Below are 26,749 nucleotides of genomic sequence, written 5' to 3' on the forward strand. Positions count from 1 at the left end.
TAGGGTTGTAATTTTGTTGCATAGTGTCTCATCCTAACCAGCTACCATTTTTTACGACATCTCACATGATAAATTGTCTTCCTAAAGCATAATCCTACGTTTCACTCAATAAAATATTGATAAAAATGATATATTTAAATAATTTAAATATATAGTAAGTTAACTACAAAATCGCCAGAAAACAGCCCAAATAAATAATAATAAAATATAGATAATATACATATATATTTTAAGATTTTTACGAAACAAAAAAAAATCTAATACTACTTATTTAATGCATGAAGTCACAGTATCAAACAAAAAAGTTGACTAGTAAATTGTATATCAACCGTTTTATATAGGGTTTTTTCTTATTGTTCCTATCAGAATAAATATAATTAATCAATAAATAGTTCATATTAAAATTTAAATAAACAAAATAAAAAAAATAAATACTAACCAATTCTTTTTTAATATTGCTAATATATTCTGATACTTTATGTATTCCATCATTTTCTTGATATAATTTATACCATTTTAAAGCCTTTCCTTTATTTACTGGTACTTGATTATCTAAAGTATCTATTCCATATTCATAACATATAGCTAAAGAATATTGAGAGGGTATAAATCCATTTTTAGCAGAATTTTTATATAATTCATATGCTTTAAAATTATTTTTTTGTATACCATAACCATATTCATAAAAATTTGCAAGATAATATAAGGCTATATTACATCCATTGTTAGCAGCAATTTGATAAAATTTAAATGCTTTTTTGAGATCTTTTTTAATACCATATCCATAATGATAACACCTTCCAACATGATAATAACCATTTATAACATTATGCTGACTTGCATGTGTATACCACTTAAAAGCCATATCCAAATCTTTATCGACTCCAAACCCTTTATAATGAAAAAATCCAATAATCACTTTATAATGTTGTGTAGCTTGATTATTAGCAAAATAATTCAAAATTTCGCGTGATTTTGCCTTATGATTTTCCAAAAATTTATAAAAATCGAAACTCTTTGTAAATCCATTATTGTGATATTTTAAATATGCTTGAAAAATTTCCTCTAAAAGAGTATTTGATTTTTTTTCGTTCTCATTATTTTTAGATGAAATGGGTGATGATGGTGGAGGTGTATCTAATAATACACACTAATATTATTAATAAATCATAAGCAAATCATAAATATACACGTACTTACTGGTTTGATTTTCAGTTTGATTAACGCTTTTATCCTCATTAATGTTAGACGAAACGGGTGATGATGGCGGAGGTGTATCTAATAATACAACATTAATATTATTAATAAATCTTAAGCAAATCATTAATAAATAAATATGTACTTACTAGTTTGATTTTCAGTTTGATTAACGCTTTTATCCTCATTAATGTTAGACGAAACGGATGATGATGGCGGAGGTTTATCTAATAACACAATATTAATGTTTTTAAATAAAATTTTAAACAAACCAACAATAAATAAATGTGCACTTACCAGTTTGATTTTCAGTTTGACTAACATCAGATGAGATGGATGATTTTCTTTCGTTATCAATATAAAATGAAACAGATGATAATGGTGTACCTAATAACGTATTGTCATTAGTATATGTAAACAAACATAATAACAAATAATATATTGTACTTACTGATTTGAAAATCACTTGATTTTGATGATTGAGATTCTGTTTCATTATTATTATTATTCTCAGTAATCTCCGAATAGCCTTCATTATCGGTGTTAAATTCTAAAGAAATTTTATTTAATTTATCAAAAACATCATCAATAGTTGGTCTTAAATCTGGATTATCATCCCAACATTTCTGATAAAGATCCACATAAGATGAAGGTGTGTCAATTATTGGCTGTTCTCTATAACCCATTGCGATTTTATAACCTAAAATTTGAATTGGAATGGTTGAAAAAGGCGGATATCCACTTGAAATTTCCCATAAAAGAACACCTAAACTGTAAACATCAGACTTTTTATTTCTAACATAGTTGTCAGTTTTATAACATTGTGGTTCGACATATGCTGGCATTCCATAAATTTTTGAAATTGACGTAACATCGACAGTCGTTTGTTTGGATAATCCAAGGTCCGCAATCATCAATGTATTATCATTAACTAATATATTTTTTGCATGCTATAAATAAAATAAAATGAAATAAAATTTTAGAATTTATATATTTATATTATAAAAAATAAATTTTATATTACCAAATCTCTATGAATTATTTCTCTAGAATGCAAACACTTCAATCCCAATGTAATATCCAAAGCCATTTGAATTTTGTCTTTCCATTGAAGTGAAGCAAAGTTATTTTCTAAATATTCTCTTAAATTTCCCTGATTGGCGTAGTGTAATACCATAATATAATTGTTTGATGACGGCTCTAAACCAATAATTAGTTAAAATAATTTTTTTATTTAAAAAAAAAGTATAAAATATTATATCTTTACCTTTGGTAATTCCAAAACACCGGTTTATATTTGGATGAAAATTGACCTTTCTTAAATTCTTTAACTATTTAAAATACAATAATAATAAAATTTAGGCTTAGTACTAACTACAGTATCATATTCAAAATTAATTACGTACCTCTTTAAGAAACTTGTTCATATTATCTTCATTGATTGAAGAATTGCTTGCAAGAATTTTTAATGCTACTTTACTTCTACAACTTTTCCAATCAGCTCTATTTACTATTCCGAAGGCTCCATTACCAATATTTTTCATATTGCTAAATTCATTATACTCGAAATAATTGATATCATCATCTTTTATTTTTTTGTCAATCCAATCATTTGGTGATGTCATATTTAAGAATAATGTGCAAAAGATTTAAACTTAGCCTAAATCGTTTTTTGTAAAAAAAAAAAAATTAAGCGTCTTAGGAATTTTGACTTTTTATGCTGATCAATAGCCGCAATGCTATTTTCGTTAATGAATGAAGCATGTAAGGACTGATTTTCATACGATTGTGATTTTGTTCGTAATACAAAGAGGACACGCACATGAAAGACAATCCACGTGATTTTTTCACCACCGGTGTCACACTACTATATCAAACGCACGCCATACTTAAAGCTATTTCATGACATTTTTTCGTGGTTACTTATTAAAAACTTTACGCAATTCTTAAACAAAGTACAATACAGAGGTAAAACGAGAATTTTTTGAAATAATGATGAAAACTTATAAAAGTTTGAGGCCATTATATTTATATGGACCTTACCGATTAATATTCTTGATAGGCTCTTGGTAGGTAGCTTGTTATAACGAAATGCAGAAATAACATAAATACATAATTGGTAAAAAGATTATGCAAAAAAAAAAAATTTTGGCGTTGAATTTATTCTCCGATTCCCATGTATTTATTGAAAAAGGTGAATTAATGTTATCGCGTATTTAACAAATGTGGCTTTTTGTATGATCAATCTACTTGAAACACATCACATAGATTTAAAAAATTAAGTACAGTAACTCTGTGTGATGTAAGATTTTCATGTTCCACCAAAACCATTTTACTATTTTTCCCAAGTCTAAACATATAAGCTTGTTTAAAGTAAACGATAAATCACTGTTTACAAAGTCCAAATGGGCATTTCACAATCAAGGTATGAATAAATATGCATTTGATAACATCTTTTCATACAGATTTCCAAAAACATTATTAGCATCACAGAAAAAAATATTTTTTTTCGTGTGGGTAGATGTGTATTAAAAAATGCTTTTCTTGGCAAAATTTCGCTGTCCATTTGTCAGAATGTCACATTATTTTGAATGCTTATATACAGTGCATAAAAAGAATTTTTGCTTGAAAATAGAATCCATAATTAACTTAGGAAAGAAATGCTAGAATTATGGTCAAGCAGTTTTTTTTAAAAAAAAATTGACTCGCATAAAATCTGTACTGAATGACAATTAATCAATAAAATTAATCACATGGCACCGAATTTATCGATATTTTAATACAAATAATTTACCTATAACATTATAGTTTACCTATAACATATAAAGCAAAATAAACATTTATAAATTTAATATAAGGATTATTTATTATTTCTTTAGATACATTATCTTGTCTAATACTGTATATACAGTAGAAAATATATGAAAAAAATTAATTACCAAAAAGCATGATTGTATTCTTAAAGTAGTATAAAACCGTTTAATGACTTGAGAGTAACGCGCAAAACATAATAACAATATTTGATTCAATTAGGCAATGACGTGACAGTCGTGACATGACAAAGTTTGATACAATCTTTAATGAGGGCTTGAGAAATTTTCTCCGTTAGATAGTTAATATGTAGAATATCAATAAATCAGTAACCGATTTGGCAAAGAAGTATATTGTTATAAATATAAATAAAATATTGTCTTTTCTTCATGAATCTTTAATATCAATCTTATAATTTTACATCGCTTATAGCGTCATATTAAGTTAGTACCCGCGTCATAAATCTAAGTGTAAAAGTTTTAAAATTCCTAAAATTAGTATATCTAATTTTTGCTATATATTACCAAAGTACTACAGATTTCTTGATATAATTATATAATCAGTGTTATTAGCAACGCTACAATTCATCAAGGAGTAGCTTCTGTATAATAATAACGATATGTTTATAATAAATTAAAATATTTTAACTTGGCAAGAACACAGCACGATGATCAAATAAGTTTATTATCTATACGGGAACGTACTTTTATATTAAATCAAAATATGTAATTTTATAAATTGGTGGTTAATCGATTCCATAAATCAGGTAAATATAAAAAAATCAATCCAACATAAATAATTTTCTTTTTGATTATTAATAAACTTGATTATTAATAACATACTTCTTAAATATTTTATCAAACTTATGAAAATACCTTTAGTAAGTTGTTTATTTTTGAGTATTCTTAAAAAATACTTTTTTTCCTTAATATTTTAACGGAATAATTTATAATATATTTAGTTGAAATTATCCATTCAGAAGAAAGTTCATGATTAATAGGACTAGATATTCAAAGTGTAATTATATTGTAGAGGACGAGACAATTGCAAAAATCCACTTTATGTGTTAAACAAATTGGTATATTCAAAGTTACTGGAAAAATTCCATCAAGCCGTACTTCTTATAAAGAAAATGCATGGTTATAACTTTTGGTAAATATAATATTAATACTATATTTTTTAATTTCCGATAATAGAAATACTCATTTATAAGTACATATTAAAAGGTGAAAGTTATAATCAAGATGATTTGAGTAATAATAACGAATATGTTTTGACATCATCTTTTGACCTCTATATTTTCGCAGTTCGGTGATATTTCAACCTCCCTACCCAATAATTATTTATATAATATATTTATCATTTGGGTCTGGTACAAATCCCGAATGTCAAAATCCCGAAAATCCCGAACCGGGCAGCATTATGCTTAATGTTGGCCAATATTTCGGGATTTCGTACCATTCGGGATTTTGACATTCGGGATTTTGTACGGATCCCATCAACGTCAATCAATGACAACCTAATACATAATTAAATACACATTCAGATGTTACAACTGGTATAATTATTGGATCTTTAGTTAATGACATTTTTATTAATAAATAGTTGGAACTTTTTTATTTATACAAATGGTATAAAAGCAAAAAAGAACGAAATAACCTAATAATCTAATTCATAATCAAGGATAAGAAATATCTTGATTTCTGAAAATTCATAAAATCATGTACGAGGAATAATCCCTATGACAAATAGAAATGTATAGTGAAGTATATGATTTGTAAAGATACAAGGAGTAACTTTACGATTGAACAGCAAATTTTCGAAAAAGTAATATTATTTTTATATTAAATATTATATCTTGCTATACATTACGGCGGATTTATGAAATTTTGCAAAAACTCCTGCTGCGTCCTCGGGAATTAAAATTGACTTACGCTTTTTCCCTAAAAAATATCAAATAATGACAACCTTTAACACTAGAAAAATTGGTTAGATAGTTGGAAAATTGGTTAGACGCAAGATTTGGATACAAAAAAATTTTTTGGGGCACATTTTTGACTGTTCACTAATAAATTTGGGACTTAAATAACTAAAATACTGACGAATATTTATTTGCACGATGGACAAATTTTGGGTATTTCATAAATCCGCCATGATGAAATTATAATTTATATTTAATAAATTTCCAATTTTTATTATTGACATTAAGGTCCTATAATTATCCAGACAGCATCAAATAGTAACCTTAAAGGTGAAAGAAAGAAAAAAAATGAGAGAAAATATTGGCAAAAAAAATAATTATGTAACACCGCAGTGTCAAGATCTTATATTACTTTTTTTTTTATTATTGTTATAATATTTATGTGACTTGAATCTAAGATTATGAAGGAAAAAAAATTTAAACACAATTCGGTTTAAAAAAACCAAATCGAAAAGAAATTTAAAATATTTTTAAAAAAACTTTGGTTATAGAAAAAAAAAACAAACAAAAAAAGGAAAAAAATCGTATAAAAAAAAACTGGAAAAAAAACTGGAAAAAAAAATTTGAAAAAAAAGGTTTGGTTGGAAAAAAATAAAAAAAATGTAATTATATATATCTTTATACGATATACTATACATAAATGCGTGTTACTAAACTTTTTTTATCAGGATTGTAAGGAATAAAACTAATCAAAATTTCATTAACTATATACATAAATATATATATTTGTGTATATATATATCTGGAACTGGATTAGCCACACAAATTTTACCGATTAGTCATTGGGACTTACACATGACTCTAATAGTATCACATGTTTTCCTTATACAATTCAAATTATTTCTATGGAGGTATTCTAAACGTCAGAAGAATAATTTTTAATTGTATAGGTATGCACATCTTGATCTCATTTAGATTAGATTGCGTAATCTAAACCTTGAGAATTATCATCATATTCTGGAAGGTCATCTGTAAAAGGATTAAGTAATCGAGATGTGTAAATAGCTTGTGGATGGGTAACTACTTGGTAATTTTTAATGGATGAAAGATTTGCTTTTCTATATTCTTCTGCTTTCTTAAATTGCATTCCAATTTCTTCATTTTCTGTGGAAAAATCCACCATATATGACTTATGTAATGACTCAATTAATTTATTTATACCAAAAATATCTGGTCTATTATTCGGGTTTAAATCCCAACACTTTTTCATTAAATCAATATACCATTTTGGTGCTTCTGGTTCATTTATTTCAGGTCTAACTCCTTTACAAATATCTAATGCAAGAAGATGATCATGTGCACGATTGTAAAAAGGTTGTTTTCCAGTTGCTACAAAATACATTATCATACCAAAACTATAGATATCTGATTCCTGGGTATAAGGCCTCCTTCTCAATACTTCAGGAGCCACATAAGGCATAACTCCATAGATTTTAGTTTCATCTATATCTATATCACCAACTTTTCCACATAATCCCATATCTGAAATTAATATCCAATCCTCAAAATTATGCATTTTACTTAAAAATAATATACTTTTTTGATGAATTTCTTTAAGGCCATTAATAATATTGAGCAGTGCAAGTAGTTTATCTTTCCAATTAAAATACTCGTAGTTTTCATTTATCCAATGATTGAAATTGCCTTCTGCTGCATATTGGAGAACCATAACATATTCTTTCGTATCTGGATGTTGAGATATTCCATATATATTAAGAATATTACTTTCTATATTTATTGAGTATTTTTTAACCTATTAAATATTTAAGTAACAAAAAATAGTTAAATTTATAAAGAATTTTTCTATTAAAATGATTTTTAAAAAATTTCATACCTCATTTAAAAATTTATTACTAATATTTTGTGACTTATGTAAGCATTTTAAGGCAACTATTTTATTTGGTTTCCTTTTATATATATTTTTATCTGTACCATATTTTAATGGACCATTTTTCCAATTTGCAGAATATACTGTAGCAAAGCCACCTTCACCTACTTTCTTAAAATTATTGAACTGATTATATGGTATCCATTCAACTACTATATCATCACATTTATTAACTTTTAATTGCATTTCTTGAATGAAATCATCAATTTTTTTATTTCCACTCGTCCACATAAGAACTAAAATATAATCACCTGTATATGAATTTTGAGAAATTCCATACAATACTTGAAAAGCTTTATGCTTTGTTGGATAAATTTTAGCCTAAACATAAATAAAGAGATTGTAAACATATTAATTACTAAAAAAAGTATTAAATACTTAAAAAAATTTCATACCTCATTTATTAAAGAATCAATAGATTCTTGTGAATTATGTAAATATTTTAAAGCAACTTTTTTATTTGAATCTCTTGTATAATATTTATCATCCTGATGCTTTTTGTGTAATGGACCATCCTTCCATATTGCTAAATATGATGTTATAAGGTCATTTTTGCCTGTTTCTTCAATTTCATTAAACTGATTGTATGGTATCCATTCAAGTATTATATCATCATAATCATTAATTTTAAGTTGCCTTTCTTGAATGAAATTATCAATTCTTTCATTTCCACTAATCCAATTTATCAAGTTTATAGTATAACTTTGAACAAAAACATAATCACCTGTATCTGAATTTTGAGATATTCCATACAATAATTGAAATGCTTCATGTTTTGTTGAATATTTTTTAGCCTAATAAAAGAGATTGTAAATAAATATATTAATTAAAAAGTATTTAAATATTTAAAGAAATTACATACCTCATTTATTAAAGAATCAATGGATTCTTGTGAATTATGTAAACATTTTAGAGCAACTTTTTTATATGAATCCCTTGTAAACTCTCTATACTGATAATGTAATGGACCATCCTTCCATATTGCAGAATATATTGTTATAAGACCATTTTTGCCTGTTTCTTTAATTTCATTAAACTGATTGTATGGTATCCATTCAAATACTATATCACTATGATAGTTATAAATTTGTAATTGCATTTCTTGGATGAAATTATCAATTTTTTCGTTTCCACTAATCCAATTTACCATGTTTATAGTATAACTTTGAACCAAAATATAATCTCCTGTATCATTATTTTGAGATATTCCATATAATGCTTGAATTGCATCATATACTGTTGAATATTTTTTAGCCTAAATATAAATAAAAAAGGTTGTAAATATATTTAACTAAAAAAATATTAAATATTTGTAGAAATTTCATACCTCATTTATTAAAGAATCAATTGATTGTGAATTATTTAAATATTTTAAAGCAACTTTTTTATTTGAATCTCTTGTGTACTCACTATACTCACTATCATATTTAAGTAATGGACCATCCTTCCATATTGCAGAATATATTGTTATAAGGCCATTTTTGCCTGTCTCTTTAATTTCATTGAACTGATTGTATGGTATCCATTCAAGCACTATATCACTATGATAGTTATAAATTTGTAATTGCATTTCTTGGATGAATTCATCAATTTTTTCATTTCCACTTGTCCACATAAGAACTAAAATATAATCTTCTGTATCTGGATTTTGAGATATTCCATACAATTCTTGAAATACATTATGTTTTATTGGATATTTTTCAGCCTAAGTATAAATAAAGAGATTGTAAATATATTAATTAAAAAGTATTTAAATATTTGAAGAAATTTCATACCTCATTTATTAAAGAATTAATGGATTCTAAACATTTAAAAGCAACTTCTTCATTTGAATATCTTTCATACTGATCATATAATGGACCATCCTTCCATATTGCAGAATATACACCATTTTTGCCTGTTTTCTTAATTTTATAAAACTGATTGTATGGTATCCATTCAAGTACTATTTTATAATGGGCATTAATTTTTTGAATGAAATCATCAATTTTTTTACTTCCACTAATCCAATTTGTCAAGTTTTTAGTATGACTTTGAACCAAAATATAATCTCCTGTACTTTGATTTAGAGATATTCCATACAATACTTGAAATGCATCATATTTTGTTGAATATTTTTTAGCCTAAATATAAATAAAAAAATTATAAATATATTAATTAGAAAAATATTTAAATATTTGAAGAAATTTCGTACCTCATTTATTAAAGAATCAATTGATTGTAAATTATGTAAATATTTTAAAGCAACTTTTTTATTTGAATCTCTTGTGTATTCACTATTCTGATAATTAAATGGACCATCCTTCCATATTGCAGAATATATTGTTACAAGACCATTTTTGCTTGAATCTTTAATTTCATTAAACTGATTGTATGGTATCCATTCAAATACTATATCATTATATTTATTAATTTTTAATTGCATTTCTTGGATGAAATCATCAATTATTTCATTTCCACTAATCCAATTTGTCAAGTTTATAGTATAACTTTGAACCAAAATATAATCTCCTGTATTTTGATTTTGAGATATTCCATACAATACTTGAAATAATCCATTGTCTGTTAAATATTTTCTAGCCTAAATATAAATAAAGAGATTGTAAACATATTAGGTACAAAAAAAGTATTAAATACTTAAAGAAATTTCATACCTCATTTATTAAAGAATCAATAGATTCTTGTGAATTATGTAAATATTTTAAAGCAACTTTTTTATTTGAATCCCTCGTATAATTTTTATCATCCTTATGCTTTTTGTGTAATGGACCATCCTTCCATATTGCAGAATATAAAGTTATAAGGCCATTTTTGCCTGTTTCTTTAATTTCATTAAACTGATTGTATGGTATCCATTCAAGTACTATACCATTATATTTATTAATTTTTAATTGCATTTCTTGGATGAAATCATCAATTTTTTTTATTTCCACTTGTCAATATATAATTATTTTGAACAAAAATATAATCTTGTGTATCAGGATTTTGAGATATTCCATATAATATTTGAAATTTACCATCTTTTATTAGATATTTTTTAGCCTAATAAAAAAAGATTGTAAATATATTAATTAAAAAAGTATTTAAATATTTGAAGTTACTTCATACCTCATTTATCAAAGAATCAATTGATTGTGAATTATGTAAATATTTTAAAGCAACTTCTTTATATGAATCTCTTGTACAATCACTCCATTTATTTTTCTTATATAATGGACCATCCTTCCATATTGCAGAATATACTGTTATAAGGCCATTTTTGCCTGTCTCTTTAATTTCATTAAACTGATTGTATGGTATCCATTCAAGCACTATATCATCATATTCATTAATTTTAAGTTTCCTTTTTTGAATGAAATTATCAATTTTTTCGTTTCCACTAATCCAATTTGTCAAGTTTATAGTATAACTTTGACCCAAAATATAATCTCCTGTATCTTGATTTTGAGATATTCCATACAATACTTGAAATGCTTTATGTCTTGTTAGATATTTTTTAGCCTAAATGTAAATAAAAAAGATTGTAAATATATTAATAATTAAAAAAGTATTTAAATATTTGAAGAAATTTAATACCTCAGTTATTAAAGAATCAATGGATTCTTGTAAATTATGTAAACATTTTAAAGCAACTTTTTTATTTGAATTTCTTGTATACTCATTATACTGATAATGTAATGGACCATCCTTCCATATTGCAGAATATATTGTTATAAGGCCATTTTTGCCTGTTTCTTTAATTTCATTAAACTGATTGTATGGTATCCATTCAATCACTATATCATCACAATCATTAATTTTTAATTGCATTTCTTGGATGAAATTATCAATTTTTTCGTTTCCACTAATCCAATTTGCCATGTTTATAGTATAACTTTGAACTAAAATATAATCTCCTGTATCTTGTTTTTGAGATATTCCATACAATACTTGAAATAATCCATTGTCTGTTAAATATCTTTTAGCCTAAATATAAATAAAAGTGATTGTAAATATATTAATTAAAAAAGTATTCAGATAGTTGAAGAAATCTCATACCTCATTTATTAAAGAATCAATTGATTGTGAATTATGTAAATATTTTAAAGCAACTTTTTTATTTGAATCTCTTGTGTATTCACTATTCTGATAATGTAATGGACCATCCTTCCATATTGCAAAATAAATTGTTATAAGGTTATTTTTGCCTGTCTCTTTAATTTCATTAAACTGATTGTATGGTATCCATTCAAATACTATATCATCACAATCATTAATTTTTAATTGCATTTCTTGGATGAAATTATCAACTTTTTCAATTCCACTTATCCATATATAATTATTTTGAACCAAAATATAATCTCCTGTATCTTGACTTTGAGATATTCCATATAATATTTGAAAATTTTCATCTTTTGTTAGATATTTTTTAGCCTAACAAAAAGAGATTGTAAATATATTAATTAAAAAAGTATTTACATATTTAAAGTTACTTCATACCTCATTTATCAAAGAATCAATTGATTGTGAATTATGTAAATATTTTAAAGCAACTTTTTTATTTGAATCTCTTGTATAATTTTTATCATCCTTATGCTTTTTGTGTAATGGACCATCCTTCCATATTGCAGAATATATTGTTATAAGGCCATTTTTGCCTGTTTCTTTAATTACATTAAACTGATCGTATGGTATCCATTCAAATACTATATTATCATATTTATTAATATTTAATTTTTTTAATTGCATTTCTTTAATGAAATTATCAACTTTTTTAATTCCACTTATCCATATATAATTATTTTGAACAAGAATATAATCTCCTGTATCTGGGTTTTGAGATATTCCAAATAATATTTGAAAATTTTCATCTTTTATTAGATATTTTTTAGCCTAATAAAAGAAATTGTAAATATATTAATTAAAAAAGTATTTAACTGAAATATTTGAAGAAATTTCATACCTTATTTATTAAAGAATCTATGGATTGAAAATTATGTAAACATCTTAAAATGACTTTTTCATTTAAATCTCTTGTATAATTTTTATCATCCTGATGCTTTTTGTGTAATGGACCATCCTTCCATATTGCAGAATATATTGTTATCTGGCCATTTTTACCTGTCTCTTTAATTTCATTAAACTGATTGTATGGTATCCACTCAAATACTATATTATTATATTCATTAATTTTTAATTGCATTTCTTGGATGAAATTATCAACTTTATCATTTCCACTTGTCAATATATAATTATTTTGGACAAGAATATAATCTCCTGTATCTGGGTTTTGAGATATTCCATATAATATTTGAAATTTTTCATCTTTTCTTAAATATTTTTTAGCCTAATAAAAGAGATTGTAAATATATTAATTAAAAAAGTATTTAAATATTTGAAGATATTTCATACCTCATTTATTAAAGAATTAATTGATTGTGAATTATATAAATATTTTAAAGCAACTTTTTTATTTGAATCTCTTGTGTACTCACTATACATACTATCTTCTGTGTACTCATTACTACACTCACTATACTGCTGTAGTAATGGGCCATCCTTCCATATTGCAGAATATATTGTCATAAGTCCATTTTTGCCTGTCTCTTTAATTTCATTAAACTGATTGTATAGTATCCACTCAAATACTATATTATTTAGTTGCATTTCTTTAATGAAATTATCAACATTTTCATTTTCACTTGTCCATGTATAATTATTTTGAATAAAAATATAATCTCCTGTATCTGGGTTTTGAGACATTCCATATAATATTCGAAATTTTTCATCTTTTGTTAGATATTTTTTAGCCTAATAAAAAGAAATTGTAAATATATTAATTAAAAAAGTATTTACCTGAAATATTTGAAGATATTTCATACCTCATTTATTAAAGAATCTATGGATTGTAAATTATGTAAACATTTTAAAGCAACTTTTTTATTTGAATCTCTTGTATAATTAGTTTCCCCCAAACTACTCTGCCTGTGTAATAATGGACCATCCTTCCATATTGCAGAATATATTGTTATCTGGCTATTTTTACCTGTCTCTTTAATTTCATCAAACCGATTGTATGGTACCCATTCAAATACTATATCATTATATTTAATAATTTTTAATTGCATTTCTTGGATGAAATTATCAATTTTTTCGTTCCCACAAATCAAATTTTCCATGTTTATAGTATAATTTTGAACAAAAACATAATCTCCTGTATCTGAATTTTGAGATATTCCATACAATACTTGAAATGCATCATATTCTGTTGAATATTTTTTAACCTAATAAATGAAATTGTAAATAAATATATTAATTAAAAAGTATTTAAATGTTTAAAGAAATTACATACCTCATTTATTAAAGAGTCAATGGATTGTGAATTATGTAAACATTTTAAAGCAACTTTTTTATTTGAATCTCTTATGTACTCACTATACTGATAATGTAATGGACCATCCTCCCATATTGCAGAATATATTGTTATAATGCCATTTTTGCTTGTCTCTTTAATTTCATTAAACTGATTGTATGGTATCCATTCAAATACTATATCATTACATTTATTAATTTTTAATTGCATTTCTTGGATGAAATCATCAATTTTTTCGTTTCCACTAATCCTATTTGTCATGTTTATAGTATAACTTTGAACTAAAATATAATCTCCTGTACTTTGATTTTGAGATATTCCATACAATACTTGAAACGCACCATATTTTGTTGAATATTTTTTAGCCTATTATAAATAAAAAGGTTTGTAAATATATTAACTAAAAAAAATATTTAGATATTTGAAGAAATTTCATACCTCATTTTTTAAAGAATCAATTGCTTGTGAATTATGTAAATATTTTAAAGCAACTTTTTCATTTGAATCTCTAGCATATTTGCATTCCTGATGCTTTTTGTGTAATGGACCATCCTTCCATATTGCAGAATATATTGTTATAAGGTCATTTTTGCCTATCTCTTTAATTTCATTAAACTGATAGTATTGTATCCATTCAAATACTATATCATCATAATCATTAATTTTTAATTGCATTTCTTGGATGAATTCATCAATTTTTTCATTTCCACTAATCCAATTTGCCATGTTTATAGTATAACTTTGAACAAAAACATAATCACCTGTATCTGAATTTTGAGATATTCCATACAATAATTGAAATACTTCATGTTTTGTTGAATATTTTTTAGCCTAATAAAAGAAATTGTAAATAAATATATTAATTAAGAAGTATTTAAATATTTAAAGAAATTACATACCTCATTTATTAAAGAATCAATGGATTCTTGTAAATTATGTAAACATTTTAAAGCAACTTTTTTATTTGAATCTCTTGTGTACTCACTATATATACTATCTACTGTATACTCATCACTATACTCACTATATATATATACTATCTCCTGTGTACTTATTACTATACTTACTATACTGTAATGGACCAACCTTCCATATTGCAGAATACATTGTTATAAGGCCATTTTTGCCTGTCTTTTTAATTTCATTAAACTGATTGTATGGTATCCATTCAAATACTATATCATCACAATCATTAATTTTTAATTGCATTTCTTGGATGAAATCATCAATTTTTTCGTTTCCACTAATCCAATTTGCCATGTTTATAGTATAATTTTGAACAAAAACATAATCTCCTGTATCTGAATTTTGGGATATTCCATATAATAATTGAAATACTTTATTTTTTGTTGAATATTTTTTAGCCTAATAAAAGAATTGTAAATAAATATATTAATTAAAAAGTATTTAAATATTTAAAGAAATTAAATACCTTATTTATTAAAGAGTCAATGGATTCTTGTGAATTATGTAAACATTTTAAAGCAACTTTTTTATTTGAATCTCTTATATAACTACTATGACAATACTTCTTGTATAGTGGACCATCCTTCCATATTGCAGAATATACTGTTATCTGGCCATTTTTGCCTGTTTCTTTAATTTCATTAAACTGATTGTATGGTATCCATTCAAGCACTATATCATCACAATCATTAATTTTTAATTGCATTTCTTGGATGAAATCATCAATTTTTTCGTTTCCACTAATCCAATTTGCCATGTTTATAGTATAATTTTGAACCAAAATATAATCTCCTGTATCTTGATTTTGAGATATTCCATACAATACTTGAAATAATCCATTGTCTGTTAAATATTTTTTGACCTAAATATAAATAAAAGTGATTGTAAATATATTAATTAAAAAAGTATTCAAATAGTTGAAAAAATCTCATACCTCATTTATTAAAGAATCAATGGATTTTTGTGAATTATGTAAACATTTTAAAGCAACTTTTTTATTAGAATCTCTTGTATAATTTTTATCATCCTGATGCTTTTTGTGTAATGGACCATCCTTCCATATTGCAGAATATAAAGTTATAAGGCCATTTTTGCCTGTTTCTATAATTTCATTAAACTGATTGTATGGTATCCATTCAAGCACTATATCATTATATTTATTAATTTTTAATTGCATTTCTTGGATGAAATCATCAATTTTTTTTATTTCCACTTGTCAATATATAATTATTTTGAACAAAAATATAATCTTGTGTATCAGGATTTTGAGATATTCCATATAATATTTGAAATTTTTCATCTTTTGTTAGATATTTTTTAACCTAATAAAAGAGATTGTAAATATATTATTAAAAAAGTATTTAAATATTTGAAGTTATTTTATACCTCATTTATCAAAGAATCTATGGATTGTAAATTATGTAAACATTTCAAAGCAACTTTTTTATTTGAATCTCTTGTATAATTTGTTTCCTTATAATTCGCCACTAATGGACCATCCTTCCATATTGCAGAATATACTGTTATAAGGCCATTTTTGCCTGTCTCTTTAATTTCATTAAACTGATTGTATGGTATCCATTCAAATACTATATTATTATATTTATTAATTTTTAATTGCATTTCTTGGATGAAATTATCAACCTTTTCATTTTCACTTGTCCATATATAATTATTTTGAGCAAGAATATAATCTCTTGTATCTGGGTTTTGAGATATTCCATATAATATTTGAAATTTTAGATATTTTTTAGCCTAATAAAAAGAGATTGTAAATATATTATTAAAAAAGTATTTAAATATTTGAAGTTATTTCATACCTCATTTTTCAAAGAATCTATGGATTGTAAATTATGTAAACATTTTAAAGCAACTTTTTTATTTGAATCTCTTATGTATTCACTATACTGATAATGTAATGGACCATCCTTCCATATTGCAGAATATATTGTTATCTGGCCATTTTTGCCTGTCTCTTTAATTTCATTAAACTGATTGTATGGTATCCATTCAAATACTATATCATTATATTTATTAATTTTTAATTGCATTTCTTTAATAAAATTATCAATCTTTTCATTTTTACTTGTCCATATATAATTATTTTGAACAAGAATATAATCTCCTGTATCTTGATTTTGAGATATTCCATATAATGTTTGAAAATTTTCATCTTTTGTTAGATATTTTTTAGCCTAATGAAAAGAGATTGTAAATATATTAATTAAAAAAGTATTTAAATATTTGAAGTTTTTTCATACCTCATTTATTAAGGAATCTATGGATTGTAAATTATGTAAACATTTTAAAGCAACTTCTTTATATGAATCTCTTGTATAAATTCCATCCCAACTCCTTGAGTTTGATAATGGACCATCCTTCCATATTGCAGAATATACTGTTATCTGGCCATTTTTGCCTGTCTCTTTAATTTCATTAAACTGATTGTATGGTATCCATTCAAATACTATATCATTATATTTATTAATTTTTAATTGCATTTCTTGGATGAAATTATCAACCTTTTCATTTTCACTTATCCATATACAATTATTTTGAACAAGAATATAATCTCCTGTAATTGGGTTTTGAGATATTCCATATAATATTTGAAAATTTTCATCTTTTGTTAGATATTTTTTAGCCTAATAAAAAGAGATTGTAAATATATTAATTAAAAAAGTATTTAAATATTTGAAGTTTTTTCATACCTCATTTATTAAGGAATCTATGGATTGTAAATTATGTAAACATTTTAAAGCAACTTCTTTATATGAATCTCTTGTATAAATTCCCTCCCAACTCCTTGAGTTTGATAATGGACCATCCTTCCATATTGCAGAATATACTGTTATCTGGCCATTTTTGCCTATTTCTTTAATTTCATTAAACTGATTGTATGGTATCCATTCAAATACTATATTATCACAATTATTAATTTTTAGTTGCATTTCTTGGATGAAATCATCAATGTTTTTGTTTCCACTAATCCAATTTGTCATGTTTATAGTATAACTTTGAACTAAAATATAATCTCCTGTACTTTGATTTTGAGATATTCCATACAATACTTGAAACACACCATATTTTGTTGAATATTTTTTAGCCTATTATAAATAAAAAAGTTTTAAATATATTAACTAAAAAAAATATTTAAATATTTGAAGAAATTCATACCTCATTTATTAAAGAATCAATTGATTGTGAATTATGTAAACATTTTAAAGCAACTTTTTTATTTGAATCTCTTGTGTACTCATTATACTCACTATCACTTTTGTAATCATACAGATACTCTTTGTGTAATGGACCATCCTCCCATATTGCAGAATATATTGTTATAAGGTCATTTTTGCTTGTCTCTTTAATTTCATTAAACTGATTGTATGGTATCCATTCAAATACTATATCATTATATTTATTAATTTTAATTGCCTCTCTTGAATGAAATTATCAATTTTTTCATTTCCACTTGTCCACATATAATTGTTTTGAACCAAAATATAATTTCCTGTATCTGAATTTTTAGATATTCCATACAATACTTGAAATGCATTATATTTTGTTGAATATCTTTTAGCCTAAATAATAAAAAAGGTTGTAAATATATTAACTAAAAAAAATATTTAAATATTTGAAGAAATTTCATACCTCATTTATTAAAGAATCAATTGATTGTGAATTATGTAAACATTTTAAAGCAACTTTTTTATTTGAACCTCTTGTCTAATTTTTATCATATTGATGCTTTTTGTGTAATGGACCATCCTCCCATATTGCAGAATATATTGTTATAAGGCCATTTTTGCCTGTCTCTTTAATTTCATTAAACTGATTGTATGGTATCCATTCAAATACTATCATATTATCAGAATCATTAATTTTAAGTTGCCTTTCTTGTATGAAATCATCAATTTTTTTATTTTCACTGGCCCGATTGATTTCTAAATATTCCTGAATATTATTTTCTGTCAAGAGTATTTTTTGAGAAAACATTGTTTTCAAAAGTTCAAAATTTTTTCCAAATAAAAATCTTATTTATAATAAACTTTGTAATGTACAAGTAACAGGTAACACAAAAATCTGCATAAATTACTTATATAAGCATTATGTAATAAGGCTTGTTAGTAAAATTTCAATGTCGATCATATCAAAATTTACTTGAAAAAATTTTTATCTTTATACAAATTCTTTTTAAATATTTAGGTAATAAATACACAATTTGCATTGAGGACACTCAAAAAATATTAAAATAGGTAAGGTCTAGCCAAAAAAAAATTACAGTATTAGTGTCAGGCAGCTACTAGAACAGGAAATAAAACTCTGGCCAGCATTATCGAAAATTGTCCAAAAAAGAAAGATATACATGATTATTTGGCCTATTTAAATTCAAAATTCAATTATTTTGTTGTCAAAGTGGCTAAAATTGTTAAAAAAAAAAAAAATTTTTTGTTAAGTTCTTATCAATACGATTATTAGTTTAGAATTCAAAGACTTCATGTACCTCCCAGCCGTTCTCCTTTTTTAATAATAGAAAATGGGTCTCGTATAATCTGATTACATTATAATGAAAGTATTACCAATAATGTTTATTATTTTTAATACTATATTATAAATTTGTACATCAATGATTAGAATATTTTGAATATTTTGAATTTTATAATTTTATGGTATCAATTCTCGCATGAGAGTATTGGTAACAAGCAGGAGAAAAGATTTGAAATGTAATATTAAAGATGCATAATTCTTTACATCATACTTGATACTTCTCCAAATCTCCAATAAATGGTTTATTACGATAAGAATAACAATTTTGATTAGGCATTTATTTATGAAATTGTACTTTACGATTTGTTACTCTTTTAACCCCTTTTATTCATTTTTATGAGAGTTTTTATTGAGATTTTATTTCAAATAGATAATCGTAAATGACTTTTTCATCCTTGTAAACAAACTATCATCGAATATGATCCAATGATCATCCGTAAATCATTTAGACATTTACGTTATTCAAGTTGGTACCTCTTTTAATTTAAAATCAAATGTTGAACATGTAAAAATGCGAATTATATGTCATTGTATTTTTTTGTAGCCATATGGCGACCTACCGAAAAGAGTTTTATTTAAATGTCAACTTGAAATATAAAGAATGTGATGTTAATCTGAGTGGTGTAAATTATATAAGATACACTGTTTCAAAAGAAATTATACAAACTGGTGTAGAAATTAAAAAGTTTCATAATTTGATAAAACTCATCATTTATTTTTTCAATTTTATCCATTCAAATACATTATTACTTAATATATATCAAGTATATGAAAGGATGGTTCATTATACTAGTTTATTGGTGAATCCGTGAATGTACTGATAAGGTATGAAATTCCTTTTCGATTTATAATGTGATATGTGCGGCTGAAAAAATATGTTGTACAGACTATTCCAATTTTGAATTAGTGATCTGCTGGATCTACAAATTATATTTTTCATATGCACGAATAGTTACACTTTATTAATTTGTATTCAAGAAAAATAAATTTTAAACTTCCGGTTTACTCTTTCTTTTTTTTGTCCAAACTTTCATTTCATTTTATATATCAAATATTATTTAAATAACTATTATATAATTTTATATAATATTTATATAATATGAATTATACTAAACTTAATACAAAATATAAATTTAAAGCTCTTGTTTCAAAAGATTTAAGAGATGAAATTGAAGAAAAGGGAGTATGTTCTAATTGTAAGAGTCCAAATACTGGAGAAGACTGGTGTAATAAATGTGATCCAGGACGTTTTTTAAGAGAAGGAAAATCAAGTGGAGATCCTGAATTAGATAAATTAATTTATGAATCACAACTTCAAACAAATAATTATTATCATAATTTAGAATGGATACCTTATGATAGGTTTCAAGATATTAAACCTATTGGTAAAGGAGGCTATGCTATTGTTTATTCAGCTACTTGGTTGGATGGAGAACCTAATGAACTCCATAGAGAACGTACTGGTCCTATTACAGTTGCACTTAAAAAATTTAAGAGCTCATTAAATATCATGGAAGCTCTTACTAATGAGGTGAATAAAATTTTTTTTTGGTTAATTATTATTTGAAGTTATTACTAATAAATATTTTTTACTTAGGTTAAAATACATAATGAATGTAATACTGGTAGCACTAGATTATACGGTATAACAAGAGGTCCACGATCAAAAGAACCTATAATGGTTTTAGCATATGCTAAACATGGAAATTTAAGAAATTATTTAAAAGAAAAATTTTCTACTTTAAAATGGGAACACAAATTAAATATATTATCTTTTGTTACATTAAATCTTCAAGTTATTCATGGATCAGGATGTATTCATAAAGATTTACATAGTGGAAACATACTCATTGGTTTTAATGATCCAACGTTTAATTTTGGCGAATCTTTAAACTCTAAATTGAGTAGTCTTGGTTTAAACCTTAATGATGATGAATTTCCTGACACAAAAATTACTGATTTTGGGCTTTCACAATTCATAAATAATTCTAAAACTTCAGATTCTACAAATGTATGTGGAATACTTCCTTATGTAGCACCTGAGATCTTGGAAGGAGAACCTTATACAGAAGCAAGTGATATTTATAGCTTAGGGATTATTATGACAGAATTAACTACAGGAAAACCGCCTTATGGAACTGTACCTCATAATGATGATCTTACACTTGCAATTTGCAGTGGTTTAAGACCAAGAGTTGCTAAAGGAACACCTAAACGTTATATTGATTTAGTAAACCAGTGTCTTGATGCAGAACCACAAGAAAGACCTTCTAGTATTGAATTATATAGAATATTTGAAAATTGGAAATTAAAATTAGAAGATAAAAAACCATCAAAAATCTTTGACGAATTTTCTGAGGCAGATAAAATTATCTTAGAATCACCTGCTGAAATAACATTACATGATGGAGCAATTTATATTAGTCGTAATATGAGATTTCCTAATAATCTCCCTAAATCAGTAAATTCCCAAAGAGTTCAATTTGAAGATAATAATGGTGAATATTATCTTATTTAATATATATATAATATATAATTACTGTGTAGTTACATAATTTTCATTTTATAGTTTCGGATTCTGATTTAATTAACCGCATGCTTGTTATTGCTATTCAAGAACAGAGTCAAGGTATTTTTTTATTTGAATGTTATTATGTTTAATAAAATATAATTAAATTAACTAAAGCTTTTTTTTTATTGTGTAAGATGACGATATGAAAATTGAAGTACTGAAAGATTAATAATAACTAAACATTGTGAAATTAATGTTATTCTAACTTTTTTATTTTAATATAAATAAAAATTGACACATTTAGACAACATATTTTGATACATTATTAATTTACTATTGTATCACCTTTTATCAAGTATTACGAAGTTTTGTATATTTGTTATTTAGTGATTCAATAGAACGATTTATCATTTCTCATTTTTCAATAATTATTATATCTTAATAATTATGATAAAATTTAAGAACTTAGGGAAATCGTTAACGTCAATCCTTATAATTGATGATGAGTTTAAATTTATTATTAGCAGTGTTAAGAGTTAGCTGTATTATTTCTAAAATTTAGGTTCTATGATTTTTGATTTTGTAATTAATTATATAGTACAAAAGCCAGATAAATATAAATTAAGTACAATAGTGACCTTTTCAATTATGTTAAATAGTAATAAAATTTTGGTAAATGGAATTTAATATTTCAAAATTTATAAAAAAATTCCAATTTACCCGCTCTCATCTTAGTATATATTAGTTATTGGGTAGGCATACACAATAATAACTGTGTTATTATGTAGACGTCCAGGATCATGTTTAGTCTATATAAAAAGTATAATAAACAATAGGTATTTTACCTATAAAAATTAATGTGTAGTATTTAATCTAAATGACGTAATGCGTCAAAAATATCAAAGATATTACGCAGTAATAATTTATCTAAAAAAATATCAAGTATGTTATGAAAGGACAATTTCAAAGATAATTTTCAAAGAAAACGTGAGAAGACCATTGAATATTTTGCTTATAAAAAAAAGAATGCGATTCAAGAAAGTTTAAAAAATGAAAGAGAAATTATTAATAAATCAATTATCTCAAACGGATAATTATTATATTAACATTCCTCCTTTTTATTCCGCGGTCCATGAAATACCTGGTCCTATATTCGGTGGAAACATTTGCTTGTCCAAAATTAATTGATGGAGTGAGTTATCCACTCCAAATTCACTCAAAAACGTTTAACTCTTTTAATACAATAAATAGTCTCCTTTTCGTCTAAAGTTTTTTGGCAATAAATAAGTTAATACACTTTTCATAACACACGCTAAAACAGGTTTCGAGCATGATTTACTTGATCAAAATAATATTAAGACTATCAAATCTAACCGCTGTATGAATAATGGGCGAAATTTTGTCAAAAATACGATATTAAATAATCGTTAAAATCGTGAATGTATATGTGGAAAAATCTTAATATTAATATAATTCTTTGAATCTTTTAATAATTTACCGTATATTCAACTTACATTATACCAAGAATTTTTTGTAAGAAAAATCTTAATTTAAATTCCAAACAATTTCTCGTTACTTACAGAAAGTAAAGTTTAACATTTTTCTATTTAATAACTTAGCTTGTTCCCATGATTGCCAAACTATAAATGGTTTTTAATACTTTATTAATTTAAGCGTTCTTTATTTTTAATTTAAAATTTTAATTTTTATACCCATGTGTGTGCGTAGCATAGCTCAAATTTTTTTTTTCTTTTTTTTGTCCTTTTCCCGTTAAAGTTGCGTAAAACTGTGACATAACAAAACATACTTCAGAAAATTTTTTATACGATTTATTATTAAAAAATAAGGGTAGTGTAATTTATTAATTATTTACATATAATACGTGCAAAAAAAAAAATTACATAATAAAATAAATAAAATAAAATAAAATAAAATAGAATAAAATAAATAAAATAGAATAAACAAAATTTAAAAAATAGAATAAAATAAATAAAATAAAATAAACAAATTTTAATAATTACGAAGTCATAAGTTATATAAAAAAAAATGCTGTATTTTACTTCGAAAAATTAAATATGTATTTAATCGAGTATATCGACGATAAATTAATGAATGTAAGGTGGTGTAAGAATATGATATTGTCTATTAATATAATTCTAAGTTAAATCGTTTGCGGTATAACGACTTTATCGCTACGCCGTAAATTTTGATTTAATCGTTCAAACTTATTGTATAATCATTTGCTTTATTTGGAATTTGATGCGTCACCCTTTTGTCAAGCACAGCTCGCCATATCAAACTGCTACTATTATTTGCTTTATTTGAAATTTGATCGTTCAAACTGCTACGAATATTTGCTATATCTGGAATTTTCCCTGAGGTATAAGGTGGCAACAGGTCAAGGAGGACGAAAATTAAATATAATACTTGTATTATTTGCGAGATCATATTTTAAGAAGAAATTACAAAAGGTTTGTGTTTTAAGAACAATAAAATTGACAAGAGATGCTTTTTTGAAAAAGAAATTACAAAAAGTTTTGTAATTAAGTAGTTTTTTCTTTTAATTAGGCTGTTCCAATTTAATTGTTTGTTTAACGTTCAGGCCTTTTGAAAAAATTAAGGGGGAGGGGGTTTTAAGTTAAACAAACTAAATAAAAAAACATAAGAAATTTTGAAAATTTCAGGCAAAATTTAAAGGGAATATTTATCACTATATGTTTATTAGCCTAAAAATTTTTTCAAAAATAGAGAGGGTATTTATTAATGTGTTTATTAGATCTCAAATTTTTTAAAAAATAGAGGAGGATGAGGGACATTAAACAAATAATCAAGTTGGAACAGCCTTATTTATATTTTATTCATTTCATGCCAAGAATTTCTGGGTTGAATACTAGATAGAATAATAATATTGCATAAAGTCAATAGTATAACAGTAAATAAACCGAATTTTCAGACCTTGTTAGTAAAAGACAAAAAAAAAAAGATAATAATAATAAAATTTTTTCTTTCATAGAAATCTATTGAATGTGCGTTAAAATTTTGTTTATTACCTGTTGATAAGCATCACTTCCTTTTTGAATGATTCCCGGAATTACGTGCCACTTTTTCTTTGTTAATTTTCCATTAGTCACATTTATCCTTTGTGTTCTTAGTATGTAACACGAATCTATAATTTGTATTGTGTTCCTAGTACAGTATGTAACACAATGTAGTGATCAAAGTTTCTAATATAATTAATTGTTTTTTCCTTCTATAACTGAAACGAATCGTCTTTATAAAACCTTTTAGGGAAGAATCGGATATGGGAACTTCTGAGAGGGGTGTTTAACGATAATTTCAACAAAATAACCAATAAAAAAGAAGAAAGAATTATAATTAAAGAATTATGGAACTTTACTTATGAAGAACTTAGATCAAGAATTTGGATACCACGTTGCGAGGAAATATCACGTTTAGAGAAAATTGAAGGTATACAAAAGCAGGATCTAAAGAAAAAAAGGAAAATGATAAAGATAACGGGAATAAAAAAGGAAAAATTAGAAAAACAAATGAAAAAGATAAAAGAATTAAAAAAAATAATAATAAAAATATTAACATAGTAACGAGAGATAGAATGATTAGAGCTTTAACAGAAGGAGCAAGCAAAGGTTTGGCCTGGGATCTAACACTGAAAACTTTTGATTTTAAAATATAATATAATTTTTTTTAGTTTAAGTTTAAACTATCTATTCTAAACTATATCTATCTAAGTGCTATGTTTAATATCGTTAAACTAAAAATGTAAATTCTAGTTATAGGGTTTAGTATTTCGATACTAGGCTCTAAGTATTTTAAATTAATTATGTAAATTTTAATATTTAAAATAATTAATAAAATGCGTTACTATTAAAAAAAAAAAAATCGTCTTTATAAAATTTTAAAATTAAATTATTGACTAAAAAATGATTTAATTCTAATAAAGTTCAACCATTATATTAAAATGTAATATTAGAAATATGCTAAAAACAATTGTTAACAAAAATCATTGACTTCGAATGAACGTTGCAATGGTTGCATGGTCCTCAGCTATTTGTGCTAGTGTAAAGGTTGCACCTAGAGTAGTCGTCCCCTGCTTGCATACTAAATATAATATCGGATGCTTTATAGGGATTAGGGATGGTTAAAAATGTGAACATTTAAACATACAGTATTATCAGTGTATAGTTTTAAGCGTGAACTCAAAATAATTGTTTAAAACGAACAATGAATGGATTTCCTATTCTCAAATTGAAAATTTAAGAAAAATAATCAGTATTATTCGTCTAGTGATGTAAGTCCATGTACAATATGTTATCTTAAGCAATAGCGCCAATTCTTCTTCAAAAAAAAAAAATAACCTCTTGAAAAAAATCATAAACCAGGATCGTTTTTAATTTAGCTGAAAAATATTTGGCAAAAAAATACGACGTACTTACAAATTTGAAAGTCATGTTTAATAGTTAAAAATGTTATAAG

The 26,749-nt window shown here is 24.7% G+C and overlaps 5 protein-coding genes across 5 annotated transcripts; 1 reads left to right on the forward strand and 4 right to left on the reverse strand.

The window, feature by feature from the left end:
* Window positions 1–350: 350 nt before the first annotated feature.
* OCT59_011598 (uncharacterized protein) lies at window positions 351–2,822 on the reverse strand (the record flags this gene model as incomplete). Its single annotated transcript, XM_025332959.2, has 9 exons — window positions 351–359; window positions 440–1,137; window positions 1,201–1,278; window positions 1,347–1,424; window positions 1,495–1,584; window positions 1,649–2,147; window positions 2,222–2,397; window positions 2,465–2,528; window positions 2,604–2,822. 9 exons carry the CDS (start codon window positions 2,820–2,822, stop codon window positions 351–353), a joined length of 1,911 nt encoding a protein of 636 aa, XP_025164788.1.
* Window positions 2,823–6,905: 4,083 nt separating this feature from the next.
* OCT59_011599 (uncharacterized protein) lies at window positions 6,906–18,851 on the reverse strand (the record flags this gene model as incomplete). Its single annotated transcript, XM_066133858.1, has 35 exons — window positions 6,906–7,264; window positions 7,340–7,742; window positions 7,824–7,984; window positions 8,129–8,198; window positions 8,273–8,403; window positions 8,602–8,671; window positions 8,740–8,829; window positions 9,025–9,132; window positions 9,205–9,582; window positions 9,653–10,000; window positions 10,072–10,458; window positions 10,532–10,809; window positions 10,895–10,919; window positions 10,986–11,378; window positions 11,454–11,843; window positions 11,916–12,290; window positions 12,357–12,749; window positions 12,820–13,203; window positions 13,269–13,667; window positions 13,739–14,140; window positions 14,209–14,595; window positions 14,668–15,060; window positions 15,129–15,229; window positions 15,297–15,594; window positions 15,662–16,057; window positions 16,130–16,338; window positions 16,409–16,517; window positions 16,582–16,950; window positions 17,016–17,390; window positions 17,457–17,840; window positions 17,907–18,112; window positions 18,239–18,302; window positions 18,373–18,599; window positions 18,736–18,776; window positions 18,847–18,851. 35 exons carry the CDS (start codon window positions 18,849–18,851, stop codon window positions 6,906–6,908), a joined length of 9,108 nt encoding a protein of 3,035 aa, XP_065989177.1.
* Window positions 18,852–18,921: 70 nt separating this feature from the next.
* Window positions 18,922–19,191, reverse strand: OCT59_011600 (uncharacterized protein; the record flags this gene model as incomplete). Its single annotated transcript, XM_066133859.1, has 1 exon — window positions 18,922–19,191. One exon carries the CDS (start codon window positions 19,189–19,191, stop codon window positions 18,922–18,924), a length of 270 nt encoding a protein of 89 aa, XP_065989178.1.
* A 1,651-nt stretch (window positions 19,192–20,842) lies between these two features.
* OCT59_011601 (uncharacterized protein) lies at window positions 20,843–22,484 on the forward strand (the record flags this gene model as incomplete). The annotated part of the gene is made up of 4 exons (XM_066133860.1): window positions 20,843–21,274; window positions 21,341–22,241; window positions 22,313–22,372; window positions 22,450–22,484. The coding sequence occupies 4 exons, from the start codon at window positions 20,843–20,845 to the stop codon at window positions 22,482–22,484; spliced, it is 1,428 nt and encodes a 475-aa protein (XP_065989179.1).
* A 1,576-nt stretch (window positions 22,485–24,060) lies between these two features.
* Window positions 24,061–25,071, reverse strand: OCT59_011602 (uncharacterized protein). The gene has a single exon (XM_025322953.2). It carries the CDS (start codon window positions 24,701–24,703, stop codon window positions 24,467–24,469), a length of 237 nt encoding a protein of 78 aa, XP_025164892.1. The 5' UTR covers window positions 24,704–25,071; the 3' UTR covers window positions 24,061–24,466.
* Window positions 25,072–26,749: the final 1,678 nt, after the last annotated feature.

This window comes from Rhizophagus irregularis, chromosome 2 (assembly GCF_026210795.1).
Source record: "Rhizophagus irregularis chromosome 2, complete sequence".
Lineage (NCBI taxonomy): Eukaryota > Fungi > Glomeromycota > Glomeromycetes > Glomerales > Glomeraceae > Rhizophagus > Rhizophagus irregularis.